Genomic DNA, 19462 nt, shown 5'->3' on the forward strand with positions numbered 1-19462 from the left:
CTGACAAGTCATTGGGCTGCAGAGTTGAACTGCAGGGGATTCTGTGGGGAGAGAGACGATCGCACGATGAGGGAAAACACCGAAATGCCATGCATGCTCCTTTAACCCTGCTGATGGAGCTGCAGCTGGAGCAGCCCTCCTCCCCCATCTGTGTACTGAAGTGTGCTGAAGCAGTAAAAAAAGGTGGTGTATGGAAGCAACAAGGACCTGGCTGTTCTCTGGCTTGTTTACTCAGGTCAAATAATAGAGACAACTGATACCCAGCTTCTCCAGGGCTTTTTTGGGGGGGATTCATGAAGTCTTCCCTGCTGTCCTCTTATTTGCTGCAATCTGGAGTGGTGGAAGGCTATTATTGGAGCCAGAGTCCATAGCGAAAAGATGGGACAGAATTGCATGCATGTACCGTGGAATGCAAATGTGTATTTCTACTTGTATTATAAAAACACAAAAGGATACAAATCTGAACATGTATCCAGGTTTTTAAACCAACTTTTGCAGGAACAAAATTACCAAAGTATAGGCCTGCAACCTCTATTTTACAGATTCTTATTATCAGGGCTTTTGCTGTTTGTGGGTTCAGTTAGTGTCTTGGTATAAGTGGAATTTGTTGGTGGAAAACCTAGAAAATATTCAGTTTTTTATATAAACTTACTGGGCCCAAATCCTCCCAATCTCTCTTGGTTCTCTTCCTATCTCCATTATACATGCGGTATTAACTGGTGGTGATAAACTTATCTATTCATGACTCTGATTACACCATAGTAGATAGTAGACCAATATGAGTTTTTGAAGGCTCACACTGATGTTTTTGGATTGAAGCAGATTTTTTGTGCCAGTGTTCAATATCTTTAAATTTGACCATTTTCGTGCCAAAAATCCCCCCCAACACACCAGTATTGAGTGTTTCCCTCGAAATTGTATTCTTGTCAGGGTGGAAAAGCCTCTGAAACAGCATTTAGACCACACTAAAACTCTCAAACCCATATGGGTATTGGTACGCTAACCCAACACTGTAGTGTGCATTTTTGCTTTTTATTGTAAAGGTTTTCTAATACATTGCCAAATAGGGTCGTAACAATGATATTCCCCTAATTTAAGCCATGTAAAGCAAAGTGTTATATGGGACTGAGAAATCACATTTAATACAGGTAATATGGGTGGAGGCTACGAAATATTATCAACACCAGTTTATTGACTAAAGTATACAGTGGGAGAGACATTACTCTCAATTCAATGTCAGTAAAGATGGTGAAAATGACACATGTCCTTGGGAAAAACTGAACACACAACCAGCTCAAAAAAGCTTTCTTGTTTATTTTTTTTTCACACAACAAGCTCCAAATGAAAAGCTTTCTCATTTTCTTTGAAATGGAATCAGAAGAAATGTCACCTTCCACATGTTTTAACACTGATAAATACGTGGTTTCTGCAAATCAAATCTTATCAGAAGAAAGTTTTTTTGTTAGGTGCAATGTGTGGTGAAACAAACCAAAAAAAAAAGAACATTATTACCAAATGCTTAAGACCAACAAAAGTCTCCCCGACTCGACAGGATCCTTCAAAAGTAAATAGCCCTCCCCGTTTTCACATCAGTACAGCAGGTCTGTGGGGGTTGGACCTGCATTAAAGTGCAGAGTGGGGCGGGGGAGGGGGAGCTTGAAGGCCTAAATGGACACCGGGGCCTGAAGGGAAATGTTCCTTCCCTGTGTGAACATTAGCTTACGGTATGTATAGCAGACTTACACTGTCGTTATTAGAGTACGTCATCGAAAGTGGCTCAGTAATTTATTACTAGATGCAAACATATTCATCACCTGATTTCTCATGGGATGTTACTGTGCGTTCATGCTGCGAGCAACGAGATCAACAAGTCACCGGGAGTCCATTCATTTCCTATGGAGAACGACCAGGAAAACTGCAATGAGCGGACGCCGGTTAACTAGCTAGTCGGCTTAGAAAAGTTGAACGTTTCGTGAAACAGCTGCCGACAGCCAATCAGATTCAAAACTTCTGAACTTCTCCACGACTATAATTTGAAAGACTACAGGAATAAACGTCTCAAAAACGATGCTTCCATCGAAATTTAGAGTTTTTTCTGTTTATTTTCAATTAATGCTACGTACTTAGCGCTTTCTAGCTAGTTACGCTAACTTTAGCTCATCAACATGATGTAACGCTATGAAAGCAGCGGAAAATAGATGATTTGCCTGTTCAGAATTTCATAGCTGCAGACAGACCTTCTGCCCGTGCCCACAATTAAACAGAATAGTGCGACCCCTCAACAAAGTTGCTCGCAGTGTGAACGCACGGTTACTCGTCAAAAGAGCTAAAAAAAAATAAACGGTAATTCTACATCAATACCTTGGATTCACTTCTTTCAGAGGACCAGAATTACAAGGCCTCGGAATTTAATTTCTACGGTTGAGGGACTCCAATCGGATCAGATTATTCAGATCATCACTTGTGTTGTGATTAAAATGTATTCAATAGCTACTAAAAGCAAAAACCACACTGCATCATTAAACCAGGCGGTCTGTCATCTCCAAAAGTGTCTCCTTCAATTGCACACATGTATTTTCACAAAGGCATCAGTTTAGGCATTCAAACATCTTGGCACTGAGAAAAAGACCTGTGGGAAAAAAACAACATGGAGAGCTTGATACATTTTTTTTTTTTTTTGCTTTTTGCTTTTTTTTTTTGCTTTTTGGAGAGTACATTCTTCATCCTTCCATGAGAGGATTATATGTAACTAATACAGTATGGTGGTTATGAGGGTTGGGGGGGTGGGGAGAAGCAGCTTTTAGACAGGAAAAGAAACATCAGTCTGGTAAAACTAAAGCAACAACTACCAGAGCAGGCTGTCGACGGCCTTAAGTGCCACGGAGGGGGGTAGAAAAAAAAAAGAAAAGACCTAGGAACAAAGGCATCTCTAACACACTTGTCACACTCCCTCTATCTCTCCATACACCACCCAAGCTTCGTGGTTAGATCCTTTCCTTTCCAGAACCCATCCACAGTAGTCCGCTGATAAGCTCTTGGCACTTTTTTTTTTTTTTTTTTGGACATGATAAATCAACGTCTGAACAAAATGACTTCGAAAAACTTCCGTCGTCGATTCCCGCCTCCCTTCATTGTCCCGCGCTCTCGTTGGTCCTCAGAGCTCCGATCACGCTCTGGATGTTTTCCTCAGGAACCTGGAAGAGAAGAGGAGTGGGGGGGATGAGGATTTATACGCCTCTGCTAGTCGGGTTTAATCCGAATGAACTTCACAGGGCTTCCTCACCAGGGCGTGGTCAAACTTGAAGGTGCTGATGTAGTAAGCTGGAATGTCGGCCGTTGCCAGGGGTTCCGATATCTGAGCCACGATGCCGCACTCATCTGAAAAAACAAATGAGTCCTTTATCTCCCTGGCTTAACTAATTCATCGTTACTTCACTCCTCTACACCTGGATGATATGAAACTTCATCACGACTTGAAAGTCTCAAACTGGAACTAAAACTAATGTGAAGATCATGTTCCTCCACCACAAAGGATTATGTGACAAATTGGACGCGTCATTTTCACATGTTCGTCACGTAAGAAGGTCACCTAATGGCTAAGCTCAAGCAAGTAAAACAACTTCAGTTAAGGTTAGAGCTAAATTTAGGCAACTAAAACAATTTGGTTAAGGTTAGGGTTAGGTATTGGTCATGGTTAAACTTAAATAAGAAAAAAATTGGACAGGAAAACGATTGAAGAGTCGTCAAGAGTTCAAGGCAAATATATCCAATCTCCACACTCTTCCTTTCCACTGCTCTATTTCAATCTCAAATGTATATTTGGAATTGGGTTAATCTTGCATACTGTAGCAGTAGATTTTAGCATGATGTGGGCCAGTATAAACTAGATGGCACTCGGTAGAGCTCATACCTCCGCCAACACTATGCAATTGTCAAGATATGCCAGTTCCACCAAAAGTTAATCATTTCTTCCATGGCACATTACCAACTTGTTTCACATTTTCATAACTGGACCTGAAATGGGACATGAGATCTGCCTGTTCAAATTCTAGACACTTTGAAGCATTTTAGCCGATTATCTCATCACCACATGGCCGATCAGCGATAGATCTATATCTGTTCAGTTTCCATTAGTGCTGCCCTTCTACCGCTGGACCAAGTTTTGGAAAAATTGGCAGGATGGTTATTTCTAAACCGAAAATATGCTCTCCAGTGCCTCCATGTTGTTTGACTGGGCCAATAATGGAGGGTTTGCCTCTTCTTCTGTCTGCTGATTGGCCACAAAGTTTGATGGTGTTATGTGAATCCGTTCATACGTTATATGCTATTTTGTGAGAAGACACACCCACTGCCACGCCCGCTTTGGCCAATCGGGGTGAAAAGATCATCAGTTCTTCCTTGCCCCATGATCAATATTTCCACAAAGTTTTGTGCAAATATATTCAGAACCTTTTGAGGGGAAAGGGGCGAAAACATAACACCTGTGGAGGTAACTAAATAGCCTTCATAAAAGACTTGATGCTCACCAAATCCTAAAGGCTGTCCCCCGATGCGAACCATTTTCCAAAGCTCTCCAGAAGCACTGGTGAAAAGTACATTGTTGGGGAACCTAGAGTACAAAATATAGTGAAATACACAAGATATATTAAGGTCTTTTTGTGATTTGGAACAGTAAAAATCTTACTTATTGCACCTTTAACAAGTAACTAAACCCCAAACCCAAATCATAAACATTCTTTTTTATGATACTTCACTCACAGTCAAAATCATGTAGTGTCTGATTGCACCTACCGCCATTCTTTTGCCTTGCTTCAGTTAACAAATGGCAGATAGCTTGGCTAACAGGGAAGGTGTTAGTTTATGGAGTTGCTGCAGAGAAGCTAACTATTAACCATTCAGCAATTGGAGCAAAGCAGATGTAAACCGCCAGGTAAATTCTGTCACTACTGTTCAACCAGCGGCACTGAATAAGAGAACCATTGTAAAGCAGTGTAAAATGGGTGACCCATCCCTTTAAGGCAACTCACTGGGTCTTATATAAATGTGGGGCCAAAGCTGCCCTACATGCTGCTGTGACAAAATATGTAACTTTAAAAAAAATAATGAAAGCTTGGTCCAATTATTGTACCTCCACATAGCTTGGAGAAATGACTGACCCATATAAGGGATACCCCATTTATGAATGGACAGTCCTACGATCAAGTGCTAATGTGGTGGTAATAAAGGACAAACCACATGGGATTTGCAGCTGCTCACGTTTCTTTATGACCTTTCTGCTTAATTAGACAGTATACTGTGAGGAGGAGGGGGATGGAGAGGATGGCAAACGAGTCAGATTGAAACCTACTGCGTCATAAGTACATGGTATACCCAACTGCCCCGCTATTGCTTAGCAACAGACTAATTGCCCACTCAAACAACAATCACAAATTTGTTCACACTGTACAGAAATATTATGTCAGTCTAGCCTTGTCTAACGAGGCAAGACACATCTTGAAAGAACAAGGGAAGAGAAAGTGTGGTTGATTACAGCAATAACACCCAGGAGGGCGTTCTTGACTGCCTTTCACAATCAGACTGCTGAAACTAGTCATAACAGGTGTTTTCTTCAGCTTTACCTCTGTGTTGTCTGTTCATCCATGACCAGAGAGATGTAGCCCTCGATCAGGGAGAAGGAGAAGAAGCGGATGTGGCTGGAGTCCTCGCTTGATGCTCCAGGTTCCTTTGGCCTGGGAAGGTAAGGTATGACGCTAAATATAGTCTGATCAGTGGTGGAGAAAACCCAGTTTGGTAATCCTACACCTAGGCGAGCTCTACTTAGAGGAACAAGGTTGTTCATAAAGAATATTTTCAGATACAAATTCAGACGGATCCGCATTCTCGCTGATTTCAATACCGTTTTTCTTTATTTACAATGGAGTAAACACAAAAAAGATTGATTCCAGTGGTCCAGCTCAGAAAAACCAGGGGAGAAACATGGTCGATCACAAGATTTCCGACGTCCTGAGTAAATTCATTTTCTCTGGTTCCTTTATAGTATGTGTTAAATATGGCTGGTCTTGTTATATCACACAATGCCCTTTATATGTGGTCAAAGTATGCTTTTAAATATTTGTAATATTTGGGCTAGCTCATTTAGTTAGGGCCCAGCTAAAAGGACATTCAAAACCTGAACTACTTCATAGTCGCCAAATACAGAGTAGTGATGTTAATTTTGCTGCCATTTTCAGTGGTTATAAAATACTGTTGTCTATGAGGCCTTGAGAGCTTTGGGAGACTGATTTTGTCGACCACTAGAGTGTTTGAGTTTTATTAACATTATTCTATGGCAATGTTGAGCCAGAAATGTATCACTGCCTGCAGAAAACCCCCCTAGGTTTTTACTGATAATTATAATGCCTGAGGAATATTCTTTTAGCTTTTCTTTTTGGACTATTTTTGTCATTTCTGCTTTATTAGATGCTATGCAGCGGAGACTGACAGGCAAGTTAGGAGAGAGAGAGAAAAAGGGGATGATGTGATTCATGAGCAGAATTAGAATTTATTAAGTTGAGAGTACATGGTGTTTGTCTTATTCACTATTCAAACTTGATTAATTTTAGTGGGAGAGGTCCTGTAATATCATTTGGATGTGCGATGTGTGTAATTCCAGAGCATCATTCGCTCAGGACAAAGGATCTCTGATTTCGCACAAATTACTGATGACAATTGAAAATGACAAGCTTTTCTGCCGCCCAACACAAAGGCATTGTTAAATTATAGGGTAGTTGTTAGTTTGGACTGGATTACTGTTATCAGATGACCTCTGAGATTCCCAAAACACAGCAGGGTATTTCCTTCAGATGTACTGTGCTGTATTTTTATTTTATTTGTACTGATTAAAATTATGGATGTCATTGGTGATTGACGATAACCAAAATGTACACATGTAGGTACAAAAATGCATCTGACGTCTTGTGTCACTGCATCTCTGCAGTAGTGCGTCTTTTCAGCATCGCTGTCAGTTACCATCGGTATCAGATATGAGCTACTGTTAGGGTTGGGCCGGTTGGAAACAGATACGTATTTCGTAAAATAAGCCCCAATACCTGTGATCATATGATTGGACTCCATCTACATTGGACTACATCTGCTGCTGACTGAAGCTATGCATGTGTTGTCGGCAGCACCTAGGCCTAAAGGTTAATTTAGTATGGATGACAATTAAATTATAGTACATAATTGCACATCGTATTGGTTGATTTAGTACAGACGGTTTCACCCAAACGCTTTTGCATTGCTAGGAGATGAGTGAAAACAACCAGTCAGTTGTTCACACTAGGAAGTGACACGCTCATTTTTGCCCAATTGACCCAACCCTAGTCACTGTACGGCCTAGATTAGATATGAACAGTCATCCAAAATAATCAGACATGATTATCAGTTAGAATTGAGCATGGCCTGCGGTGTGAATGCAGCCTAAAAAATGTTGCCCATGAATCCTCAATCTAAGAGAATAACTCAAAGTTGTTTGGTACGCTGGTAAGAGATTTAAATGGCCTCCGTTGGTGACCATGTGTAAAATAAGACGAGCTGGTCCTTACCCTCCAGAGTAAAACATGACGTCCATGAGCAGGGTGGCTACAGAGGGCAATGTGTCTGGGTCCAGGCTGGTCACACAGAACATGTTGCTGGGGCTGGATAAGGGGTGGATGATGGGACGGGGCACTGAAATACAAAGTGGTGGAATCTATGAGGCCTCAGAGGCAGCAATATAACAAAGACGCATCTGAATATAATATGTGGCTATAAAAAATATTCACCCCCCCTTAACTTTTTGCATATTTTGTGTGCTATAAAATTGGTTCAAAATGCATTTATTTGGGGATTTTAGGTGGAAAATCTGGGCAAAGCAGCCTTTTCTATCTAAGAGGAGTGGAAATTTTACCTTTCTTGCTAGGAAGTCTTGTCTGTGGAAAACTAAACCCTACACTCTAAAATCCCTTTAAGATGTACTGAAGGGACCTGGTGGAAGACTTAGTTTCAAGAAAGATCAAATTAGAACAATTTTGAAAGGAAAATGTATTGAAAGACCTCTCTATATCCTTAAGATGAAGTATGAATTATAGATATAGAAAACTTTGTGCTCGTTTGGATTGACGTTGAACTTGGCTGTCTCCTGCACGTTGCCGTCCTTCAAATGCTTGCTGAGATCAATTCGATTCAAAAATGCCTATGTAAACATTCAGTATGGAAATGAATTAAATTTTATGCCTACCGAGTTTTGGCTTTACAAAACCATTGGTGACTCCCAGACTGTGAGCGGCGACAGTCTCTCCATTGACCACCCTAAGCAGAGTGAACTCGGAAGACAGCGTATGCATTACCAGGGGCAGGTCTCGCTCTCGAACCTGAGGAAAAACAAAATTCATGGGGTGAGTTCTGAGGGTCAGAATACAAAACAAATGCAGTGGAGAGCAGGTTGAGGAAACAGAAACATTAAAGAAAAATTCCACCCTCGGATACTCTTACACTGATATATATCATCAATCTGTGATGTTCAATGCATTCCAGGAGTTACTTTGTGACGCAGTATTATAATTTACTTTTTTGGTGTACCCACTTTCTCTCAACCTGCCTCATCTACTTCTACTTCAGTTAGTGATTTTCTACATTTCCCATAATGCCTTTCAACAACCCTCAGAGATTGGACCTCGACTTTTTGTATTCAGGTGGGTCATATACAGTATGTAGGTGCCGGATTATGCCCGCATGAACCCCATGTCTTGTTATCTACATTTGGCCAGTTATCCCCGGGAATAAGAAAAATACACCTCAAACAAATACACATCAAACAAAATGGAAGGTACATCACAAATAGCTGTTTATAAACAGTGTTAAAGTGTTTTAGGGTGGAGTTTTCCTTTAAGTTCATGTCAAAGGGCCCGCTTCAAAAATCCAATTAATTTTGCAATGTACTTCTATTTGCATTTTAATTACTTTGCATTTGGAAAATATTGTTAATTAACAATTGAGTTCCACAGTAGCAAACAATTCAATGTCATTTCAAGAGTCAAAGTAAATTGCTTAAGTAAATACTTGATGTAACCCAACTCATTATGGCTGTACAACAACAGTCAAGAATTCTTAGCATGCAGGCCAATGCCTGACGAATCAAAGCTTAGTATATTAAAGGGTGAACATTTGGGATCCCAAGACAAAGTAAATAATTTTATAGCTAGTTTAACCTATAACATGCTTGGTCATGGTATACGGCATGGTATCAAGCCTCGGTATGCCTTCTTCTTTGCTGTTCCTGATAGAAGTGTGATCGCTGAAAAAAAGAGGCTGTTAACAGGCTGTTTCTTTGCCCATGGCGACTACAAAAACTCCAAATGAACTGCACTGACTGTGTGAACAGAAGGTAAAGTTCCCTGTGAGAAGCTGGTCTGTAACTCCTCTGAGTGGCCTGGCTCAGTCAGGATACTTATGGCTCCCTCTAAATGAATGCATTCAACATTTGGGTCATTTATGTAACACAAAAGATCATAACGCCGAAAAAAAAATCCTTAGCTGGCCCGTCTTTCGGTCTGCTCAGACATCCAGTAGTGCAATCAGACAGTGTGAGACGAGGACATAGATGGAGACAGAAGATGAAAAAAAAAAATAAAATGAACAGGAGACCGGGAAAAATAGGGAGTTTGAGAGGGTGGTGGGTGTGGGCGGTGGGTGTGCAGGTTTTTTCCCTGTTTTTTCTGACATAGCAGTTATGAGGATTGTAGCTAGGAGCAGCCAGCGGAGAGAGGAAACAGGCCTTATGTATGTTACCTGGAATTCCAGCAAGAGGCTAAGCTGCTGATCCTCTTACGCAACTACCGGCAGATTATCAACATCGACACAGGTTCTTTCTTTCATTTTCATAAACAGGCCGTGGCTATTCAGCAGCCCTTGTTTTTTTCCCCCCATCTAAGCAAGGCAATAAAAAAGACTCCCTGTGGCCAAAAAGGCTTTGGTATGAGAAAGGACTTCTTCCTAAACCAAGGACAGTGGGGCTGTGGAAGGTACACTATATCCACTATTATTGCTTTTTCATGTCAGGCATTGTGGAAGTAAACAGCTGCAGCCAGTGGTAGCAGAATAGACAAACACTGCAACCCTCTTTGGACGCTATGAAACTGTACAAGTGATCGATTTTCTGCTCGTAAAGAATAACGAAGTAAGATAGGCATTCTTACAGCATCGGACCTCAGTGTTCAACAAAACTCGAAGTGAAGTGACATGAAACAAGAAGGCTTTTCCAATCACTTCTGATATTTGACTGAGTTTTAATATTTGCAGGATAGAATGGCACTGTAAGAGAGATTCACAAAATTGCCTGTTTTTTTGTGAGCCATAGCCCAGTATCCTTCTTTAAACTGTGCTGGATTGAGAAATGCAATAATCCCATCAACTAGTGTTGTCACAATACAGAACTTCTACTTTAATACCACTACTTTATTTGTTATTATCTAAAGATTTAATACTACTACCATACCACAGCAAACATGAAAAACCATAAAGCAATGTGTTTCCACACTTGACTTGGACCGCTTTGCAGCAACTTCTGCACAGAGGTTTTGGTGACAGTGGAGTGTCCGTGTTTGTTGGCTCTGTAAGGGAAACTGTTCCATATTTGGCTCCTGGCATCAACCAGTGTCAACCAGTTTAAGTGGACTGGGATCCAGTTCAAGATGTGGTGGACTGTTGGACACTGTTGCCACCTTTTCAGCTGTGTGACTGGGCTCAATTTTGCGCCAACTACTGCAGTCCACTATCAAGAGCCAGACAGTCTATTCCAAACCTCCACCTCCTTCTTCCTTCAGCTCTTCCAATCCACATGTCGGCCACACATACAGTATATGCCCTCTGGAGGTCATATAGTTATTGTGACAACACCACCATCAACATGGAGCCGCACTCACCAGAATGAAGTCCGTCTGATACGTTGACAGCATGAATACAGAGATGTTATGGTCGGCCAGGGGTGCGATGACTGATTTGGCGATTTTGGTGACTCCGATGGGCTGCGAGTTGGAGGCGTTGCCGCCCCCGGACACCACGTTAAGGGCCAACCACGTGGCGTCGGCGACGCTGATGTGCTCCGACTCGGGCAGCTCTGGGAACAGACAGGAGAGCGATGTCAAAAGTGTGAAAGTGGAGCTGTGTATCTTGAGCGGACCGTTCCTGTCCTGGAATTAAGTGATACGCCACGGAGGGCTGTACTTTACAGTGATTCTTTAACAGCTAAGAGGCGTTGTTAGGTGTGACATATAAAGCACATAAAGCACAGCGTCAGATGGATTATTGCAGTTATAAAATGGCAGCACCACAACACACCAGTGTATTACAAAAGAAAGAATTTAAATAAATGTTTGACTTTTAATTAGATAATAAAAGTAATAATCCGCAACATTTTCATATAAATAAATGTCCATCTTGCTACTCTATTGCTGATTGCGATAATACAATGTGATTCAACAGGTTGAACCTATTACACAACATTCAACCTAGAGCCAGTTCATGAAAGCTTTTCCATTTGCTGTTCTAAACAGCTGGTGTCTGGTAGCTCTTTCCTGGGAAAAATCCTCTGGCTCACAGGAAGTGATGCGTTTTACGTTTCTGGTTTGTTTGGAATAAACAGAAGAAGAACTGGGTAGTTAGCATGAGCAGTGATAGCAGCCATGGCTGAACAGACAAAGAAAAGAGAAACTCAAACTGCATCAACAGAAAATCCAAGGAATGTGAATCTCACAAATGACCCCTTGATCATAATAATGATTAAATGTTATTCTTCCGCACATGACTGAATTATGACATACTACTTACTTTTTTAAAGCCCAGTTTAATTAACTACACTTTCGCATGAAGTTTTAGCAGGACATTTGAATATTCAAGCTTCAATTCACAGCATGGTTGCCTGAATCTGTTTATGTAAATGCATCAGATTTGTAAATTATTAAAAAAATCCGGCATTGCTCGTTTGGGTTTCATAGTTTAGTTCAGGCATAAAAAAAAAGGCATAAAAAAACACTTTGAGCCAGCCGACAGTAGAAAATACCTGCGCCTGTTATGCAACAAATAGCTTGTAGTATCCAGGGTAACCAACAAGGGTCACGCTGGAAAAGGGTCTGTAATGACATAGATTCACTCACTCAGCCAACCACGAAACCCAGCGAGTGGCAGCTTGGCCTTACATCCATAATGGTACTGACAATGAGGTAATGTGTGGTCAAACATTGCCAGTCAACGTACACGGTATTGGAGAGAGAATCCTAGATTACACAACGTGATCTTTTCCTGCTGCCTGATCTATGGTTGCTACAGTAACTTGAGAGATCCACAAGTAATTGCCTAGAGACCTAGAGAGGCCCACCTTTGAAGCCTTCCTCATCGACGATAATGGTGTAGTCCTCCGGAGTCTCCGTCAAACTGAAAAACTTGCATCTGAAAAGGAGAGAGAGGAGAGTTCAGACAGTGGTTATGTGACTTTGTGGCAGGAGAGGAAGCCAGAGAAAAGCTCCATGCAGGACAAAGATTGAGCAGATTAGTTACATCCCAAGTGATTTTAAGAAGTGTTGTCTCCACCTCAGGATGCTCTACTGCATCCTGAAGCATTCATGACATCGACCTCACATGTCCCATGCAAGATTAAAAGTATGCCTGTGAATTTCTTCTTTATCACTGTTTATCTCTCTGGTACTAAGTTGTGCAAATCTTGCTATGAGAGGAATTTCTGAGAGATGGAGAGATGTTTTTGAACAAGCAAACACGCAAGATGATACTTGTGTCTTGGAATTGTTTTCATTCCTCACATTTGTCAATGCAAACATGTACGTTTCTGATTATACAGCAAAACCTGATTGGTTCAGAAGAGCGGGACGGGGGAGCAACAATATTTAATTATACCGGAAAGTGTCAGGACGACTGCCAGCACTTAGGACTTTTTATGATGATGGTGTGTGTCACCTCATGAATGCTCCTGTGTTCCCCTTGAGTGTCATCAAATGACCGGATCCATGTTACTGTGGGCTTAATTGACTGGGTAAAGAACACCCTTTCCCAGTGTGTGATTTGCAGTTTAACAAAATAATAAATAAAATATGTCATGATTGTCTTTACCTGGATTAGGCCTATATTCGGTGCAGGGTTGTGGGTTTGACTTATTATAGGATACTGTTTAAAGTCAGCTTGAAATCACGCACAAAGGACTCACACAAGTCAATACCTTGCTTCAGGACAAGGGAAAACTGTAGTGGAAAACACCATGCACATCACAACTGTGTTAATCAGATTCTGTACAGGCTAGCTATTGAATGCTTGCACTTCATATTTCACTGAAAGGTGTGAAGAACCGCAGGAAAATAACAGACAAGGACTCTTAACAGACATTTCTAGGGAAATAGCAGTTTCTCTTGGAATTAAATGAGCTGTAGTGTCATGCTGAGTTATTTTGAGCACTGTAGTTTTAGTATTGTGGTCGACCTCCAAAACATAATGGAAATTAGTCTGTGTTGTTAATGCTATTGTAACCACTTTTATAATCATGGTCATGTCATTAAAAACACTACTTCATGACTCAATGTGGCATTCTTTAACAGTGCCAGTGCCAAGACACAAAGAGAGTGGCCTTATGTCTAGATCAACAATGAAATAGCAAATTAATGGAGAGGGATATTAACCTTCATCTAGCTGCTAATTCACTGAACACTTAGCCAGCATCACTCACATTCTGTGTGCATGCAAGGAACTTCACAAGGAGCCTCCAAATTAGTCTATATTATAAAGTACTGCACTGTAATACCATTGACAACCTCACAGTATCCCCAAACAAGAAAAAAAAACAATCACAACAAATGCTGTGTTAGTGATAGGGGACTTCAGGCGGCCTGTTACTAAAAATAAAGTTGATTTATTATGAGCATAATCTCATAATATTCCAAAACTAAACCGTCCCACACAGCTAATTTGGTTTGAGAGTTATTGGTGCGAGTTAATGAGTTTGAATTAGGCTAGTCCTGTGAGCGATGTCATCCGGAGGATACATCCATAAATTTCACAGTGTTTAGAGCTTGTTTTACAGCTTGTTTTATGCACTTAGTACAGTGAAAATATCTTTAGAATTCAAATTTAAACAGGGATTTACAATCATAGTCTCTCTCTGTCTCTAATCTCTGTGAAGAATCAATTACCACAAAGATTGGTACAAAATAGAGTTCTATTGTTGGCAAAATTGAAATGTCCCTTTAACAATACAAATACAAAATACAAATACAATACAAAACATTTTATAGTAGAAAAACATGTTAATTGACCATTTCATTTTAAACATTATGATAAAACAACTACAACTATAGGTCCAAAATGCCATGACATGACTGAATGAATTTAGGAAAGGTTTTTTACTGTGCATTGGTGCCCTTTTTCAGCACCACCATGCTTCACATTCATAAAGTAACAGTAAACAGTAAACCTCCACAACCAGGGCAAGCACCAAGTGCTCACTAGAAAAGCTCCAAGAAAACACCAAATGGGAAAAAGTGAAAATCTACCCATGCAAATCCATTGTCAAAGGGAGCTCTACATTGGTTCTACATTGACAAAAAAAACATAATTACCCATAAAACCCACTGATAAGAGCTTACTACCCGGTAAACAGAAGCTGTGGTGTCTCCACGTTGGTCTGCTGCCCCAAATGTTGAGACCATTAACCATCTATAAAATTCTCATTACAAAGTTTGGGAAGTTGGAAAGAGTGACAGGCTCATTTGTGAAGATATGGCGTATGTCCATAGGACTCTACAGAAGAGGAAAGAGGAATTCAAATGTACCAGAGCCACACAAGAAATGACACTGACAGAATATAGAGATTTGACAATAAAAGATGAAGCCCCCAATGGGAAGGAAGTGGACCCCAACGAAAACAATTCAACATGATAAATCGGAGTCCTCGAAGGCAGGCTGAAATCCCTGCCCTAACTCCCGAAACACATAGCCTCAAATAGGACTCGTCATCACCCAGAATTTGCCCCAAGCACTTCAAGGCCCAACCTAGTGTTGTGGTTGAACATAGGCGGCTTCAATCATCAAAGTTACCCTGAGAAGACAATGTTGGATGAGGCGTATAAGCACAAAAACCTGTGATATGATGATCTAACAGTCGAGAATGAATGAATGAATACATTTTGGAACTGGATTTGACTGCACTTGCTTTCGTTGTGAGACTTGACTTGGCACACCACATTGGAACCTGGGCCTTGAGACATAAACTTAGTTCACACCAAGCATGTTTGGAGTGGTTGAACTCCGGAGAACTCCGGAGTTCAGCTTGTATGTCCAGGTGAGAATGAAGCCATTCAAGCTGGGGTGGCATCAAATAACCACAACAAGATGCCTGAAATGCAGGTCCTCTTCCAAGCAAACTGCATTGTGGTTTTTTAGGAGTGAGAATGTAATCTGAACCAACCATAGCAAACGACCCCAAAATGCAAGGTTTTATAAGTAAAAGGAGATAAGAATGTCCTCATGCTTGGAAAGCCTGGCATAACAAAATGAAGTGAGGGCAAACTGCAGTCTGGACTGATGCTCATATTCAGCTATTTCTTCATGTTTTCTTAACTGGTATGAACAGCAGAGAAATACAAAAATGCAATAACAAACTGTCCCACCATAGTTTGGACTGAAGATGTGATCGCACCCATAGACTTGACACCTGTAGGCTGACGGTGTTATAAATGTGGATGCCTGTGTAGAAATATATGCTTTAAGAGATGTGTTCTGAGACAATTACCCTAAATGTACCTGGTTAGATACATAAAAATTGTACACTATGAGAGAAGTCACCCTGGCTGTTTGGATGACTAATGATGGTAAACCAAGTCTTTTTTGTTAGTACTTACCTTTGTACTGAAAATGTGAAAATGGTCCATGGCAGAGAAAGAGAGGGATTGACCGCAGTGCTGTGACTGTCTGGGACAGTGAGCCGCACCTCATAAAACATTGAGATAACACCCCAACCCCATTCAAAAGGTGACTGCTCCAATCAGATAATACATGGCAGATTTATGTTGAGTGTCAGCTGATGAGTGGCTTTGTGCAGCCCTTTATATGATCTGTACTTGGCAGACATGCTTTTCAAAATGCTGTATATTGCCATTAAAACAAACCAATTATCTCCAACAAATAGTAAACGTGCTTTGAAAATATTGTGTTTATTCTCAATGTAGCTGCAATTCATTTTCCATTTAATAGAACTGATGCCACATTTAAAATGACTTAAAATGAATAGCTCAGAGATTCAGCTCTTTTCATGTGATTGTTACAATTTTTTGAGTCACAATGAAACGGCAAATACCATGGGACCAATAGACGTTTTGGGGAGTGTATGCATTCCAAACTGAATCTGGGGCTGTACAATCAAAACAAAATCAACTGCTATGGATGCTCAGTGCCTGAAATACCAACTGATTAACTACAGAATCCCTAACCATTTGATAAGGCATTCTTATCACACAACTTGGTTGAAAGGCATAACCCATTAGTGCAAAAAGGAAGAGGATATTAAATATCACTGTAGTGCTAATATTAGCATGTCTTATGAGGATTATTCTCAGTATTGCACAGTTTATTTGTGGTGGCTGTTAGCAAAAGTTGGGTCCAATTCTGGTGTTATGAAGTTATGTTTGATATGTTCATTCTGCTCTTTTTTGCAATGATGGATTACACCTTCACGCAAGCAGCAGTGTGCTTCAATGAGTCAATACCCATTTGGGTGTAACTGTCCTCCCTTCACACATTAAAAAAGTGCACAATCAGCTAGTATGGAGAAAAAAATACTTATCAACTGGGCAGTTTTTGAAAGCATTAGAAATTCCTTTCGTGACTGCAGTGAAGTGCAGCTTTAGTCCATGCAGAATGATGTTATATACTGACATGACAACAAGCAGCTCCATTGACTCCACTGGTGCAACAGCCATGGGAGCTACATGGCTTTTTTCTACCAGCAAAACAAGTCAATAGACACTTCAAAAGGTAGCAGGCATGGTTGGAAAGTCAGAAATATGTGTAGCTGAATAACAGTAATCTGATTCCAAGAAATGGTAGAAATGTAAATATAATCCATTAGCTACTGTAAAAAACACAGTAATCAGATGACAGATACTTTGAAAAAAACAGTGATTACTTGTTGGAATATGGTGATAAATTCAAAGGGAAAAGGTATTTATTGTAGGCTAGATTGTGAGATTTTACTGTGCACATCTTGAAATGATGCCACTGACTGACACTGGTTTTACATGATTGCAATATTCATATACAAGTCTGTATTAAAGGACTTGGGAGGCAAAGTCACCCAAGAGTAACTTAAAGTAATGAGATTATGTTATTGGGTTTAAATCCAGTGGATTATTTGCAATTACAGCAGGTTATCAGTAATCTGCTAGGGAAGGGATTCCGTTTTGAAAGTAACCCTTCCTACACCCTGATTTATTTTCCAATGGACAAGAGGGAATTAGAGACTTGCCAGTTCACTGCCACCCATGCAGCGACGACTTCTTTTTCCTGTTATAAAAGAAGCCGTGGCAGACACAGCTACTGTGTCAGTGAATTGATTTGCTTAGGCTAATAGACTGTTAGTGGTAATAAAAATGCAGAACAACAGTGTGCCTACAGTACAGCGGAGCCCACAACACAGACAGAGCAGTGACTTAAGCAGAAGGCCTGTTAACAAGCCACTGCCAGGGCTATTTCAATGAAAGTTTCCTCAAGCAGAATGGCTGGCAACGCGTATCCACTTAGCTAGGTTGCGTGAATGTCTCCTGCTGCTTGTGCAAGTTTGGTTTAGCATGTGTTATAATGTTACTGATACAAGGAAAAACAGGCAGCAGACACACACCCCTTGGCGTCGACCCAGCTACAGATGGCACAAAGCTACAAAATGACACTACAAAACAAGGATAGGCCTGGAAACTGGTGGTACAGACACTCATTTGGCACTCCAAATAATAAATAATAATGTATTTTTCAGTATTAATACAACTACAGGAACTATAGCAGGAATTACACTGCTGCTTTTCAACACAATGATACAACTACGTGCAGCCTAGTCATTAGTTTGCAATAATGTTACAACAGCAGTATCCTTCCAGTAAATATGTACAGCACTGTAGCGGCTGTAAAACATAAATGACACAACATGTTCGCATGAATCGTGTCTGGGAAGTTACGTACCTTGTTTTCGAGGCCAAGAAGGCGAGTTTTATTAATCCATGAGTGCAAATCTGGATCCCCTCTTTTTCTATACTCGCCACTTTCAAGCTGTGCTCTAAAATATGTAGCTCCATCTTTTACGTCTTCTCATTTGAGGAACGACTAAAAATTTAAATCTAAATAGTTTCAAATAAGATGCATAAATAAATAAATACGGACATAAAACCGCTACGGCCTATTAAATAGTGAAATAAAGAGAGAAGCAGGGTGGAATAAAGAAAGCAAAGAGGTAAAACGTCCCACTGTCAAAACGGCGACGGAACCGTTTACACTTCCGGTATGTGTTTTTCAAAGTAAAAGTATTCGAGACGAGCTCATGACCACGCACAGGGGATTTATGGTTCAAAGAAAGGACTGTAGTAGCTATTAGTGAGGTGATTTTTGACTAGGGTTACAAGAATATATTGGTTGACTTTTAATGGAATAATCAGATATCAGCGAGTCATGATGGATATGATGCAGTTTGTTTGGTTACATATTTATTGTATCAGTGATGATAATCAATGATTCTAATGCAGCATTTTGATCAGATTCCACACAAATATATATATAGCTGTAACAAAAGGCCGTAACAATAAAAAAAACAAAAAAACTAAACAAAACAATGTTCCTTCTGAACTCATGACCTGACTTTGGTGGGCTACATCAAATAATTTATCACATTTATCACAATAATAATATCTTGTCAGTTATCAGTCATTGCTCTAAGAAATGTAGTTGATACACATGTTCCAAAGTTTTGGTGGCAAATGACATTAGATGTAGGAACCTTGCTAAATCTTATGATTCAGTGAATTCACGCCCGTGTTTTATACCCCGAATGTCAATCTGTGCGCTTTTATTTTGAAGGGATTGTTAATTCGGAAGTGACCTTGTTGCCAGTCTCCTGCAGCTTGACGTCGTATTTAAATGGCGAGGAGGACTGCTGGTCCCCATGTTTGCTCTCCGACTGGAATAGTTAGCAGCTGGTCAGAGTGAAACAAACAACTTGCCATTCAAAGGAAGGGGGCGGGTCTGCGGGGCATGATGGGAAACGTTGTTCTATCACAATTGCCAACACAGATTCTCATTATAGGCTAATAAATGAATAAATGTGCACAATAAATGCCCAGTGCCTGGAGACAAGGGCTCGACTGATAGGAGTTTTTGAAGGTTGATACTGATATTTTTGGATTGAAGC

The 19462-nt window shown here is 40.5% G+C and overlaps 1 protein-coding gene across 1 annotated transcript; it reads right to left on the reverse strand.

Annotated features, from left to right (window-relative positions):
* Positions 1-1294: 1294 nt before the first annotated feature.
* castor2 (cytosolic arginine sensor for mTORC1 subunit 2) lies at positions 1295-18459 on the reverse strand. The gene is made up of 9 exons (XM_071895380.2): positions 18244-18459; positions 12392-12462; positions 10941-11134; positions 8258-8390; positions 7584-7707; positions 5619-5729; positions 4527-4609; positions 3284-3378; positions 1295-3194 (listed from the first exon to the last, which is right to left on the reverse strand). The coding sequence occupies exons 1-9, from the start codon at positions 18354-18356 to the stop codon at positions 3129-3131; spliced, it is 990 nt and encodes a 329-aa protein (XP_071751481.1). The 5' UTR covers positions 18357-18459; the 3' UTR covers positions 1295-3128.
* Between the last annotated feature and the right edge of the window lie 1003 nt (positions 18460-19462).

This window comes from Centroberyx gerrardi, chromosome 11 (assembly GCF_048128805.1).
Source record: "Centroberyx gerrardi isolate f3 chromosome 11, fCenGer3.hap1.cur.20231027, whole genome shotgun sequence".
NCBI classification, from domain to species: domain Eukaryota; kingdom Metazoa; phylum Chordata; class Actinopteri; order Beryciformes; family Berycidae; genus Centroberyx; species Centroberyx gerrardi.